Raw genomic sequence first — 14,983 nt, 5'->3', positions numbered from 1 at the left:
TTTACTAAAAAGTAGTCCTTGACTTACGACCACAATTGAGCCCAAAATTTCTGTTGCTAAGTGAAACATTTGTTAAATGGGTTCTGCCCCATTTTATGATCTTTCTTGCCACAGTTGTTAAGTGAACCACTGCAGTTATTAAGTTAGTAATATCGCTATTAAATGAAAGTGCCTTCCCCAGTGACTTTGCATGTCAGAAGGCGATCACATGACCCCGGGACACTGTAATCGTCATAAATATGAGTCAGGTGCCAAGCATCTGAATTTTTATCACATGTCCATGGGGATGCTGCAATGGTCCAAAGTGTGAAAAACAGTCATAAGTCACTTTTTTCAGTGTTCTTGTAACTTCGAATGCTCACTAAATGATTTTTTTAAGTCGAGGACTACCTGCCTGTATCAGGCTGATTGCTATTACATAAGTTTTCTTAGAGAATGATAAATAATTGAGATTTCCATCTTCATGTGGTAGGATAAATGTCATATATTTAAACAAAGGATGGACTCTCAGATGAATCCTAATCAAACATGAGTATCATCATAAATCAAAGTAGCTTGGGACAAGCATGGAAATTGTGAAAAGGTTTCCCTTTACCTACCCTATCAAGACGTCGATCAAGGAAACTCAGGAGAACATTGACAGCATCCATATTGACTCCCATGTATTCAAGGGAGCCCCGGTGGACCTTGGGAGTCAGCAAAACATCTAAACACTTGAGAGGCAGATTGCCCAAAAGGTTGATTGTATGGCTGAAGGCAGGATACAAGGCAAAACAGGAAAAAATTAGCCACCAATATAAATGAAAGGCTGTTTCATTCTGAAAACTCTAGTATTTTCTAGGTTCTAGCAATAGAACAAATTTCAAATTGTGCCTTCTAAAACCTTCCTTTTTAGTAAGGATTTAGCAAATCCTTCCTTTTTAATTCAAGCTTCCATTGCCTTCTCCATCTGCTGTTATATAACCATTTTTAGAAGTCCAGTAGAAGTCACAATTTTGCCAGATCTCATTCATAATGTGCAATGTGCCCGCATACTATTATTTATTAAATGTACAGTACATCAATGTCTCCCCTTACACATCAATTAACGTGGTTTACAATAGACCAAACACAAACTACAAAATACAAGAGTAATACTGATTATAATTAAATTCAAGGCAAAATTACAATTCACATCAATGAAATCAAAGTTAATTCAACTAATGAAAAGAGAGTTGCATTTTCACGATTTTTCCTAAATTCCTACCCTAAGATCACTAGGGAAGGCTTTCTCCTGTGTACTAAATGCAATAGGAAATTTTCAGCAGTAACAGCAAATATTTTCAGAAGAGCCTTTCCTGCTGATAATGTTTATCACTATCTAAAGTTGGCTGTGTCAAGGACATCAAGCAGAATACAAAAAATCCTCTACTTTTTAAATACTACAACTTGCATAATTTTTCAACACTAAAGCAATCTCAGTCATAACATTCTCTTTTCACTACTAAGAATTACCGTATAGTGTATTGGGATCCACATTTTTTCTTTTAATAGTTTCATTAAACTTATCAAAGTATAAAATACAAATGAAAATAATGGGAAAAGGGGAGGGGGAAAAAGGAAAAAAGAAAGAAAAGTGTTGACTTCTGAATATTTTTAGCAGAATAGAATAAGATAACATAGAACCTCAACTTTTTACTTAAACATAATAACATGTATTAAACATTTCTGTAACAACAAACTTATTTAATCAGCAAAACCCAAAGTCAACGTTTCATCTTTTTTCCATCTCAAAATCCAGAAGTGGTTTACAAGTAGATATTGGGGGGCACGTAAGTAGGATACTACATTTATTTTACTATAAATGTAGGAGAAAGAGAAATCTATATCTAATCTGCAGTAATGAATTGGTGATACACGGTTTTTGTCAACAGTGGGAAAAATATTTTAAACATAGCCCAAATTATTTAGCTGTTCTATAATTAGCTACTATATAATTTCCAGGCTTCCCCCATTCCTCCCCTACTTTTATTACTAAACCTACCAATTTTGTGGTTATTGATCATTTAATATTATGTGTATTTTTTTGTTTGTTTTATTGGCAATACAGTCACCTGTGAAATTCTTCCGTCCGATCATCACCATCTGCTGAAATCATCAGACAGTGACGGAGAAGGGCACCTAGACGTCGGTACAGAGCAGCATCTTCCTGGCCCGAAAACAAAATTAAAACTTTTTAGTATGAGAAAAGAGCGCAATTTTATTTTAGGCAGTCTGTTTATTGATACAGAATGTTCCAGCAATGCATTTTCAGAACCAAACATACATTTAAGTTCAAGGGGGAAATGTCATTCATGGGATTTGAAAATCTACAAAGCAAATCAGCATACGTAAAACAAAGGATCTGTTAATTCCTGGTTCCCTAATTTGCAACAAATTGCAAAGCCATAGCAACAGATGAATTAGCATAACTGCCTGATCTAGCATTTATTTCCCTTTGTCCCTTCATGTATGTCAGTAGACATTATTGAGTAAAGAAGCGGGAAGAGCTGTAGGGTCAAATACAGTAATGCAAGTTTGCTCTGGAAGCTCATTCCTGGTGTATCCCAGATGTGGACATCCAGGAAGACTTGAAACATGTCCCTAACTATAGGAATCATAGGTGAAATGAAATGGTGAATACGGGCAGTCCTCAGCTTATGACCACAAATGGGATCATAATTTCTGTTGCTAAGCAAGACAGTTGCTAAATGAGTCATGAGGAATTTATGACCTTTTTTGCTACAGTTGTTAAGAGGATCGCTGCAGTTATTAAGTGAGTCATGTGGTCATTTAGCAAATCTAGCTTGTCCCTTTGACTTGTCAGAAGCCAGCCGGGAAGGTTACAAATCACATGATCTGAGGGGGTGGGGGGCCTGCAACCATTATTAATATATGCTGGATTTCAATCTATGGTTGTTAAGGGCGAGACCAGTTGTAAGTCACTTTGTTGAGTACTATTATAACTTTGAACAGTCACTAAACAAATGGTTGTAACTTAAGGACTACCTGTGAAGAATAAAAGCTAAGACATCTATGAACAAACCATTCAGTGTCACCTCTGGCTTTCTTACCTCATCCACTTCCTTTTTGTTGGTATCAAAAGTGACATTAAAGAGGATCTTCAGGATCTCCATAGCACGCTCTGCCTCCTGCCGAGGTAATGGCAGGGAAGGATCCCCTTTGGCAGCTACCTCATGAGGATCGATCCACTTTACTGCCAATGTAAGTTCCAAGGTATCTGTCATTAAACCAATACCTCGAAGTTCTTGTGCAACCTGCTGCCGAACATCCACCCTTAGTGCCGTCAATAAAAAGAGAAGGCGCAGGTCAAAGAATTTTATGTCATGGGGGAAGTTTCTTTCATTGTAGAGTTTGATGCGATCTGTAAGGCCCACCACAAACCGAGCCTCAGCCATCAGTTCCTGAGCTTGGGGACTACTGAAGACAATATTACAGAGGCACTTAAGTGCCTCCAGAATTACATCCAGATCAGGAACCTCCAGGATTTGCTCTTCCCTGTAAACAATCCCAGCATGCCTGGCTAGCGTCTTCAAACTTTCCATGGTGGTGAAAGGGCCAAGGCATTTTTTATCCCGGGACAGAATTCGTATGCTTTCCAAGCATGTCACTTGGCAAGACGGCTGGAGAACTCTCTCCAAAAACTTGATCAGAAGCATGGCCAGTTTCTAAAATATCAGAAAGGAGATAAAATAACAGATTTAGTAGTATCAATGAACTTCTGCATAAGACAAGCAAGACTATCTATGCTTGCACTTGTACAATTTCAAAAGACCAATAAAATCTAATCTATTTTAAACTCATTCAATGTGTTCGGTTCCTCAGGCCCATTTCTATCTGCATATAACAAATGTCGCTACAACATCCACTTTATAATATCACAAGTTGACACACAGCAAATGTGCCTCTGCTTTTTAGGTTTAAGCTGCAAATGTCTTTTCTTATACAGACAAAACAGCAACATAAGGGCAGTACTAGCAGGCTTGGAGAAACTCTTGAGATTTACAAAAGAGAAATAAAAATCCAGGAATAATTTAATGATGACTGAGCATGCTTAGTGATTATTTAATGCACTTGACACTTGGAGGGAGAAAGGTGGAAGGAGGAACGTCCCACAGCAAAGAGACTGAACACTAATTCTGCTCCCTGCAGTATGGCATTGACAGCATCACTGTTATGGTGAAAAAGATATACAAAATGGCAGCCAGCCAGCAATTCAGCCCTCCATCTTCACTCAACATGTTTGGCTTTCCAAAAGCAGGGTTTTTTTTTTTTTTTAAAGTAACTAGTGACTGAATAAGCAAATCAACAAAACCTCCTACAGATATCTGCAGGGCAATTGTATAAGGGGGTGGAGGGGATAGAGAAAGCAATATCACACTGTCATGCACTATTTGTGTATTATGACCTCACACACATATGCAGCTTTTTTATTATTTCACTTTTGATTCTGTGGATGCCCTTGAAGTTACCCCACATAATACCGTTAGTAGTTAGTTATCAAGTATACTCTACCTTGGCTAAAGAAGGGAAACAAAACTCAGGATTCAGGAGGCAGAGTTACTCCAATGATAAATTATCTACTCACAGCTTGTGACAATGTCATGAGGGTTTGGGGGGCCTTGGGGGGTTAAGTGGGGAAAGGGCCTTCCTTAGTCATAACACTGCTAGAAGCACAAAGCCAAGCAGTGCAAAGATTACTTAAACTGGTTACATGTTCAGCACAGAGTTGCACTATTCCAAAAGAGGAGAATGCATTCAGACTCAATTAATTTTACTAAACATACTTGACTTTGCTCTCTGTATGTCAACAATGCAGCAGTAGTTATTTGTTTTCCACAATAGCTTTTCAGACATCAAACATGGTACATTTTTGTCACTTGGTAGGCAGCGTAGCCCCAGAAGCAGGAAAAGCAGTCAATTCCCAGGTGGGCAGAGGGAGGCAGACTAGGCATTCTCCATCTCTATATGGGACTGCCCTTGAAGAGTATCTGGAATCTTCAGCTGATGCAAAATGCAATGGCACTTATGTGTTCCTCATAAAATACATTACCCCTCTGGTCCATGAGCTGCATTGGTTATCAGTTTGTTTCCAGGGTCCAATTCAAGATGCTGTTTTGGACCTTTAAATTCCTACATGGAATGGGGTGACTCCCTGGTTTTTACATTTTTCCATCCACCAGATCTAGTAAAAAGGGAATGCTGCAGATTCCATCAGGGAGTTACATTTGGTGGGCGCTAGGTGGCAAGTCATTTTGTCTATGTGGAATATCTTCCCCCTCTACACACACACACACACACACACACACACACACACACACACACACACACGAGGTTAGGCTGGCACCATGGATTCTGACTTTCCCAAATCCCTCAAGACCTGGTTGTACTATCAGATCTGGGATTTCAGGGAATTGGTGCAGTAGCTCCATTATTATTAACATACTTTTGCTCATTATTTTATTTTTAGCTACATTTTATTTAGTGCTTTTAATTAATATGTTGTTATTTATTTATTTCATTTGTCTATCGCTTACAAGATAACAGGCATAAGTATAAACATAGTTATGAATACATGAGATGGATACGAATAAGAAAAAAAAAGAAACAATAGGACAGGGACGGTAGGCACGTTGGTGCACTTATGCACGCCCCCTACAGGCCTCTTAGGAAAGGGGTGAGGTCAATAGTAGACAGTCTAAGATTAAAATTTTTGGGGTTTGGGGAAGAAACCACAGTGTCAGGTAGAGTATTCCAGACATTGACCACTCTGTTGCTGAAGTTGTATTTCCTGCAATTAAGTTTGGTGCAATTAACCTTGAGTTTGTATCTATTGTGTGCTCTTGCATTGTTATGGTTGAAGCTAAAGTATTCATTTACAGGTAGGACATTAAAATGTATGATTTTATATACTGTATTTAGATCGGACTGAAGGCGGCCTAGTTCTAGGTTTTCTAGGTCTAGAGTTTCAGGTCTGATGGCATAAGGTATTCTGCAATTGTAGAGGAGCAGCGAACTCTTCTTTAATATTAATATATATATATATATATATATATATATATATATATATATATATATATATATATATAATACGGTTCTTCACAAAAAAAAAACATAATACAAATAAAACATCTTTTCTTGAAAATAGCACGGTCCCGGGTTACACTTCTTCATACAGACACATACTCAATTTCATGCTCATTCTTGTGTTCTATTCCATATCTTATTACTGTTTTACATTTTCTACATAGTTTTTCCCCTCTTTTAATTTTCTCAATTTTATTTTGATTATCTCATCTCAATTCAAATCATTATATTTATACTTTTGTCTGTTCTGTTTCAATTTCATATTATCTTTTCTCATTAAACAGATTTTCTCCTGTAGTTACTAATTGGAGTAAGACACCTTTATATCTTTTAATTACATCCATTCAACTCTTATTTAAACTTCAATATATACCTTAAGGTTATGACCTTCAATATAATACATAATACATAACTTCCAATCAAATTGTGCTTGGTACATTCTTATAATACACACTATATTCTTTTTTTAAAAAAGGATTATAAATATATATAATTATAAACCCTCATTCCATTCCAATTCAATTCTGTCATTAATATTCATTAACATCTTTAGCATTTCTTTTCAATTAAATATCATACTTCCTTAGGAACACTTATAAACTTTCCATAATTACTTTTTCTTCCATATTTCTCTTCACTTATATTTTATAAATCATTAATAATAATTAAAATGTTTCCATCCTTTCCTAATTTAATTCTCTTTCACTTTATTTCATTTGTTTATTAACAAACATTCCACTAGATTACAGTAAATATTTTATCCATCATTTTAAGAATATTTTCAAAGATTATTTCTATTTGTAATATAACAATACTATCTTATGTACCTTTGCAGAATCCCTTTTATAATTAAGTTTTCACCCATTATCTCTAAACAGGCTTATACTTTCAATTCTTATACCTTTGCCCTGTTTCTCTATATCTTGTTTCTGTCCTTTATAACTTCTTTTCCTTTCTCTCTTCCCTCTCTTCTTCTCCCTCCCCTTGTTACCCCCTTGTCTCTCTACTTCTAATTCTCTCTTCTGTAATCCCCTCTTCTGCTGCTTTCTAATATTATACTTATTTTTCAAACTATTCTTCTTTTTTGGTTGCTTTTTCAAATCTTAAACTTTTCATTCTCTTTCCCCGCTTTCCTTTTTTTCCCCCATCTAAGATTACTTGTTCATTAAAGGTGGCTTCTTCTTTGTCGCAATCTTCTTGTTCTGCAAGCATTTCTTGTTGTTTCTCATAGTTCCAGATCTCCATTTCTAAGAGCTGAAATACGAAGCCAAAAGAACCTCTCCCTTCTTGTGCATCTTCTTTGTACTTTTTAAGTTCCATTTTCAGTTCTTCTAAAAATGGTGCCATTTTAAACACTTTTAAACAACCACCCGATTGATTTTAGTCATTTAAATGCAGTAACCAAAAATCCAGAGATCACCAAGTAATCCAAATAATCCCAAGCTGTTTCTTCTTGCTTCTTTTTTCAACTTTCTCTTCCTGGGGTTCCACTATTTTGTTGCCAAGTTTCAGTTAAAATATATCTTTTAGGAATCTTGTTGAGGTTTTAGTTCCAGGCAGCCTCCTCCATTTTTCCAGATCCTGCCCTTTTATTCTTTTTCTCTCCTGTTCTGCTTTTAAAAGCTTTTACGTATCCAGAAATCTTTATTATCCCTTTGACATTTTATTTTCAGCTTAAATGCCTGTTGATGTCAATTTCTTGCTTAAGTCTCTTAGCTGTCAGTATATAGAAGGGAAGAGAAAAAACAAACCAAATCCTTTCCCTTTTCTCTCTCCTTCGCTGCTTCAAAATCTTCTTTGGGAACAATGTTATTTTTTTATAGTTTAAATACCAGGGTACCTTGCGTTGTTGCTTTTGCAGTTTAACCCGGTCAACCAAGACTTTCACTTCTTATCTTCCTCCCGCACATTCTTTTCCAGTCGAGTTCTTCTTTGAGGTGGCCATTTCTGACCATCGCTGCAACCGCCTTTGGGAAAGGAAGTAATGGCCAGCTAAGGAGAGATGCGGCTCTCCTCAACCCTGCTGGCAGTCTCCCCACTCTTCACCACCTCTACGGGATGGCTTAGTCCCGAAGCCAGCCGGCTCAGGGCACTCCGGCGGCAAGCACAGATCAAAACTGCACACGATCGCGGTTTCCGTCTGTCAGCGAAGAAACTCAAACCGGAAGTCCGGAGAACTCTTCTTCTGAAATATTTCTGGACTTTCTCAACTGTGTTAATATCAGATACATGATGTGGGTTTCAGACTGATGAGCTGTATTCAAGCAAATGTTTTGTATGCTCTAGTTAGTAATGTGACATTACCAGAGAAAAAGCTACGTAGGATTAGGTTAACAACTCTTAATGCCTTTTTGGCGATGTAGTTACAGTGGGCTCTAGCACTTAGATCATTAGAGATGAGTACTCCAAGGACCTTGACAGAGTTTGGATCCTCAACAAGGTCTTGACTATTAAGTTTGTTTATTATTATTATTATGTGTGTTATTTATGTATTTTTTTAAAGTTTGTTGTACGTTGCCCAGAGTAATTTGTTTTCTGACATGGTTGGCTATATAAATTTTAAAAATAAATAAATGAAATCTCAGTATCTTGCTCCTGCCTTTTAAATATAGAAACAGTTTATTTAGTATCAGACCTTCCCATCTGCTCCGTCTTTGGATGGTGTTAAAAGTATGCCATCATTGGCTCCTTTCCATTATGATAATGAGCTATTTATGCAGCCCAAACCTATTACCATTTTGGGTTGGCATTTGCCTCTTGGGAAAGATCCATGATTGAGGAATTTGCTGTTGCCATGTGAAATCCTGGGATGGGACTTATAAGGCTCCAGCCAAGCATGGGAATTTGTGGGCTGCCCTGCTCTCAGGTGAAAGGATAAGCTTATGATCAGCTCACAGTAAGACAGAGAACAAACAGCTCTGCTCCCTCCCTATATAATCAGTTGGTAGACAAGAGCATGTTCAGCAGCAGGCAAGCAGGTCAAGAGAGGTTCGTGCTCTATGGTATATTAACTTCTTGCTGTAACAATACAGTTGAGGACTAAACTCAGTAAAGTTTGTAAGCATACCCTTGATGCCCCCTAAATCTATTACCACAGTAGATTTATGTTGGAGCATCATAGATAAATGCAGTGAGATTTAAATACCTCTAGGACTGATGCAATAAATTACTATCCATAACATTTGTGGATGAGGAAGCATCTGATAAGTAGGAAGAGGGAAAAAAACAAATTGTACCAGCTTTATCCTCCAGTAATAAATGGAAGAAAGATATCTGCATGCAGATGATACCTTCATCTCTTACTGTTGAATAATAATAATCCAAGAAAGGAGAGAATTGTTGCTTCTGGTATGTGTTTCTGATCACAAGTAAAGTTGTCTTGAATATGGGATTTTGTGTTTAATGAAGAACTTGTCTTCTTTTGAGCACCCTGTAACATACCCCACCCATCCTTGCCTTCCAAGCTGACCAATAATACAATAAAAGTGAACAAACCATATAAAGCAATCCTGTTTATTGTAAATATATAAAAAGAGCGGTGCTTTTTAAAACAATAGGTCTTCAATAGTTATCTATTAAATAGTAATATTTAAAATAGATATAACAGTGGTATGATGTGCACAGATTGTAAATAGTATACATCAGTGGTATGTAACGGTAAGAACAGTGAGATCACAAAAATTGCTATGGTTGATCAAAGTTAGACTGCATTATTAGAGTGCATTTAATGCAGCATCATATTTTTGCAATGAAGTGCATCTGACATGTAATTACTTGCTAGCTGCTACCAATTATAATTTCCTTTATAATTTGCTGGTATGTGCAAGAGATTTTGCATCATTTTCTGCATTTTATAAATGCCATATAAAGTAGAGAATTACATCCAGATGTTAAGGTGTACAATGATATATAGTGAACAGAAATACTTATTACTACTACAGATATATATAGCTGTTCGTATTTTTTTCCATTTGGACACAGCATGCACCTAGACAGACATACAATTGGAGGAACCACCTGTGTTGGATATGTTGGCCAATTTGTAAAAATAATAAAGATGGGAATTAAATAAATAAATAAATAAATAAATAAAAATGAAGCTACTTTATCAGACTCTTGGTCCATATAACTCAGTAGCATCTATTTCAATTGGTTGCAGCTCACCCAAACTGTGCTTTCTCAAGATTTGAGGATTTGTTTTGGGGGATTTCTACGAGCAGTGTTTATGTACTGTCACTAATCACACTTGGTACTTCTAATTGTTATATGTTCATAATTTCTAAGAAAGGGGTTTTATTTAAATAGAGAAATCTATTTAAACTGATAGCAGCATTTCCAGATCTTTATTTATGCTTGAAGGTTCTGCAGAACTAAGAAAGACAAGAGTCACTGCATTTTTGGCACTACTGCTCCAACAATATCTGTGCCCAATATCTGTGCCCAGCTATGGAAGTTAAAATCTGGTCTGTACTGGCAAATGGGAAATGACGCTGGATTAAATTGGAACCTAAAAATAGAAACCTGTACAGCTAGAACTTCTGATATTTTGGGGCGCTATATATTTGTATGTGTGTATGTGTAAATGAGTGAATTTTTCTTGTAGTATTTGCCTTAATCATTGTAATTGTATGAAGACTGATACTGAAGTATTAAGACTGATACCTGATCCACAAGCAGACACTCTCTTGGATAGCCTTATAAGCTCATACAAGAATCAGAACAAGATGTTCAGCTACCAAAGTATTCCAGAGTTTGGAGCCCTTCAGATATTGTTGGACAACAACTACCCACTTTGCTCATCATTAGCAATGCTGGCTGAGAGTACTGAAAGGTACAGTACATCTAAAAGGGCACAGAATGTTATATACCTGTAACCATCCTTTCACCTTGAGGACTTCCGGTTTGAGCTTCTTCAGCGACAGACCAAAATCTCGTCTCTGCGAAGCTTCGATCCGTGCTCGCCGGGGGAGCGCCTGAGCCGGGTGGTTTCGGGGCTAAGCCACCCCATAGAGGTGGTGAAGAGGGGGGAGACTGCCAGCAGGGTTGAGGAGAGCCGCATCTCTCCTCCCCAGCTGGCCATTACTCCCTTTCCCCAAGGTGGTTGCAGCGATGGTCAGAAATGGCCACCTCAAAGAAGAACTCGACTGGAAAAGAATGTGCAGGAAGAAGATAAGAAGTGAAAGTCTTGGTTGACCGGGTTAAACTGCAAAAGCAACAATGCAAGGTACCCTGGTATTTAAACTATAAAAAAATAACATTGTTCCCAAAGAAGATTTTGAAGCAGCGAAGGAGAGAGAAAAGGGAAAGGATTTGGTTTGTTTTTTTCTCTTCCCTTCTATATACTGACAGCTAAGAGACTTAAGCAAGAAATTGACATCAACAGGCATTTAAGCTGAAAATAAAATGTCAAAGGGATAATAAAGATTTCTGGATACGTAAAAGCTTTTAAAAGCAGAACAGGAGAGAAAAAGAATTAAAGGGCAGGATCTGGAAAAATGGAGGAGACTGCCTGGAACTAAAACCTCAACAAGATTCCTAAAAGATATATTTTAACTGAAACTTGGCAACAAAATAGTGGAACCCCAGGAAGAGAAAGTTGAAAAAAGAAGCAAGAAGAAATAGTTTGGGGTTATTTGGATTACTTGGTGATCTCTGGATTTTTGGTTACTGCATTTAAATGACTAAAATCAATCGGGTGGTTGTTTAAAAGTGTTTAAAATGGCACCATTTTTAGAAGAACTGAAAATGGAACTTAAAAAGTACAAAGAAGATGCACAAGAAGGGAGAGGTTCTTTTGGCTTCGTATTTCAGAAATGGAGATTTGGAATTATGAGAAACAACAAGAAATGCCTGCGGAACAAGAAGATTCCGACAAAGAAAAAGCCATCTTTAATGAACAAGTAATCTTAGGTGGGGGGAAAAAAGGAAAGGGGAAAAAGAGAATGGAAAGCTTAAGACTGGGAAAAACAACTCCCCCCCCAAAAAAATAGAGTGAAAAATAAGTATAAAATCAGAAAGCAACAGAAGAGGGAAATGCAGAAGAGAGAATTAGAACTAGAGAGACAAGGGGATGGAGAAGATGAGAGGGAAGAAAGGAAGGAAAAGAAGTTATAAAGGACAGAAGCAGAATATAGAGAAACAGGGTCTATTTAGAGATAATGGGTGAAAACTTAATGGAAAAAGGGATTCTGCAAAGGTACATAAGATAGTATGGTTATATTAGAAGCAGAAATAATTTTAGAAAATATGAAACAATGTATGATTAAAATGTCTGATAAAATAGCTATCGTAATTCAGTGGAATGCTTGTCAATAAACAAATGTAACAAAAGGTATATTTAATGATTTATAAAATATATGTGAAGAAAAATAAGGGAACAATTAATTATGGAGATTACATGTGTTTTTAAGGAAGCATGATAATTGAAAAGAAGTGTTAAAGATGTTATGGTTTTAATGATTATTAATGATAGAACTGAACTGGAATGGAATGAGGGTTTATAATTGCATATATTTACAATCTTTCTTTTTTTTAAAAGAATATAGTGTGTATAAGAATGTGCCAAGCAGAATTCGATTGGAAATTATATATTATGTATTATATTGAAGGTCATAAACTTAAGGTATATATTGAAGTTTAAATAAGAGTTGAATGGATGTAATTAAAAGATATAAAGGTGTCATACTCCAATTAGTAACTACAGGAGAAAATTTGTTTAATGAGAAAAGATAATATGAAATTGAAACAGAACAGACAAAAGTATAAATATAATGATTTGAATTGAGATGAGATAATCAAAATAAAATTGAGAAAATTAAAAGAGGGGAAAAACTATATAGAAAATGTAAAATAGTATAAGATATGGAACAGAAGACAAAAAGGAGCATGAAATTGAGTTTTGTGTCTGTATAAAGAAGTTCAACCCGGGACCATGTTATTTTCAAAAAAGATGTTTTACTTGTATTTTGTGTGTGAAAACCCAAATAAAACTTTATTTAAAAAAAAAACACCATCCTTTCACCCAGATGGATTTAATTTTCACTGGACATTACCAGCGTTTCTCTTCTTCCTGTAGGCACTCCTGGTCTTCAAAAGCAAAACTATATATTATGTTAAATATGCCTTAAAATGGCTATGCTCCCGCTCTCCATTTTGCACGGTGAAGAATAGTTAATGCCTTTCTTCCTTCCATCCAAAATCCAGAAATTATTATTTCTTACACCCAATATTCCTGGTGGACTACAAACAATGATATAACAACATACCTTTCTTTCTTCCTGTTCTTCATCATCAAAAGTGAAACAGTGAGAATTCTGAGAAAGCAAAAATGAAAATTCATTGAATGAATTAAAAAAATAATTTTCTCTAAACATAAGAGAATTTTTAAAACAAATGACAATTAATTAATTTCTTCCAAATACCTACCTAATCAGATGCTAACCAATTAAATATTAAGCTAAGTAAAGAAGGAAAGAAAAAGAAACATAAGATGGAGTATTATTTTCTAAGTAGCTTTATTAATTGGGGCAGTTATTTTCAAACCTATCTTTTAAAAAATCTTTTTATGACTGCTTGTTTTTTGAAGTAAACTCTAGGCACTGTAAAATATTTTGAGGCATATTCTAAGGTAAATAGTCAGTTCAAACATGCACTGGCTTGACATTATAATTTAAACATAGACCACATGTTTACTAACTTTTTTCTACCACTGCACATTTCAGTTGAAGATAATGAGCAAGACTTCATGCATAGGTTTGCCTCTCATTACCTTTTTTCTAACTGAGGCATTTCTCACTAGTCTGTAATGATCTCCCAGTTCATAAACTGGGAGTTTGTCCAAATTTTCTCAAGTGGCAAATACCTTCAGCTTAATAGAAGTTTCTTCCCAATTGCCAATCATGCTCTGAAGAAGGAAATTTAAACAACTGTTTTAGTTGTTTTATTTATTTAAAGTATATTCATATAACTATTATTCCATTTTGGAAATCCGTTAATAAGCTTCACTGTATTTGGCAATTGAAAGCAAAAGTTCAAAGCAGTTTATACCTGTGTGTCATTCTTGGTTACTGAAATCAGAGACATCAGCTCTAATATAATCCAAGAATTTTCACGTATCATAGCATATTTTACCCCATAATTTTTTAAAATATGACTATTAAAGGCACAATTTTCTCCACAAATGAAAATATCCAGCTTGCAATGTCCTGAAAAAGTATGCCTGACATTGTTCTCAACAGACTATTATAGGTTAGTTAGAAGCTATAAGCATATCAAGCAATCCATTCTCAGCTACTTTTGGGTGGTGACAGCTTAAAAGAGGAACATGAGCTACAACTGCTACTTTTAGAATTATATCAGGTCTTTTTGGAACAAGATATATTTCTATGTTATTATTAACTAGGAAAGGAATTGCCATATGTTTTGCTTTATCCATTATGCAGTACCTTCTGGAGTTATCTGGCACAAATTCTTAGAAAGCCTCAGCATTAGCCTTTTTCCATATTGAAAGGTACCCATGAATCATTCATGTGTTTTCTGAGAATGGCATCTACCCACCACACACTGAGACTGATGGAGAAATATGTTAACAAGGTTTCAACTTCTCTGTAGCGCAGCAATGGAACTACAATCACATTTTCTCTAAACAAAACTATAAAAAAACCAATCACTATCTGAAAAGACAAGATAATCTGATATTTTATCCCCCAGAGTAAAAATTATTTATATTATCATTACTAAAGTTAAAGTTTTCACCAAGATAAAACTTCATGGTTGAACATTTTTTGGACAGGTCAAAATAGCAGAGCTCATTCTCTCACAGCATTTCCAGTTGGGAAGGTTCTAGGGTCAACTATAT

General features: G+C 35.8%; 1 protein-coding gene across 5 annotated transcripts in view; it reads right to left on the bottom strand.

Moving 5' to 3' along the window:
- Window positions 1-14,983, bottom strand: part of RIC8A (RIC8 guanine nucleotide exchange factor A) — a 35,327-nt gene that overhangs the window by 9,478 nt on the left and 10,866 nt on the right. For 4 of the 5 annotated variants that reach the window (XM_026706708.2, XM_087918553.1, XM_087918583.1 and 1 more), the window contains 4 exons: window positions 13,392-13,439; window positions 3,093-3,707; window positions 2,094-2,188; window positions 600-750 (listed from right to left, as the gene is read on the bottom strand). In XM_026706708.2, coding sequence (XP_026562493.1) covers window positions 600-750; window positions 2,094-2,188; window positions 3,093-3,707; window positions 13,392-13,439 — 909 coding nt within the window. Of the gene's footprint in view, window positions 1-599; window positions 751-2,093; window positions 2,189-3,092; window positions 3,708-13,391; window positions 13,440-13,551; window positions 13,578-14,983 lie in introns of those variants that run through there. The other variant, XM_087918697.1, reaches the window with a different exon arrangement.

This window comes from Pseudonaja textilis, chromosome 1, assembly GCF_049901715.1.
Source record: "Pseudonaja textilis isolate UNSWEBS1 chromosome 1, rPseTex1.2, whole genome shotgun sequence".
In the NCBI taxonomy this organism is placed as follows: Eukaryota; Metazoa; Chordata; class Lepidosauria; order Squamata; family Elapidae; genus Pseudonaja; species Pseudonaja textilis.
The sequence above is the reverse complement of the archived record's forward strand: the minus strand, read 5'-3'. Positions and strand labels throughout refer to the sequence as shown.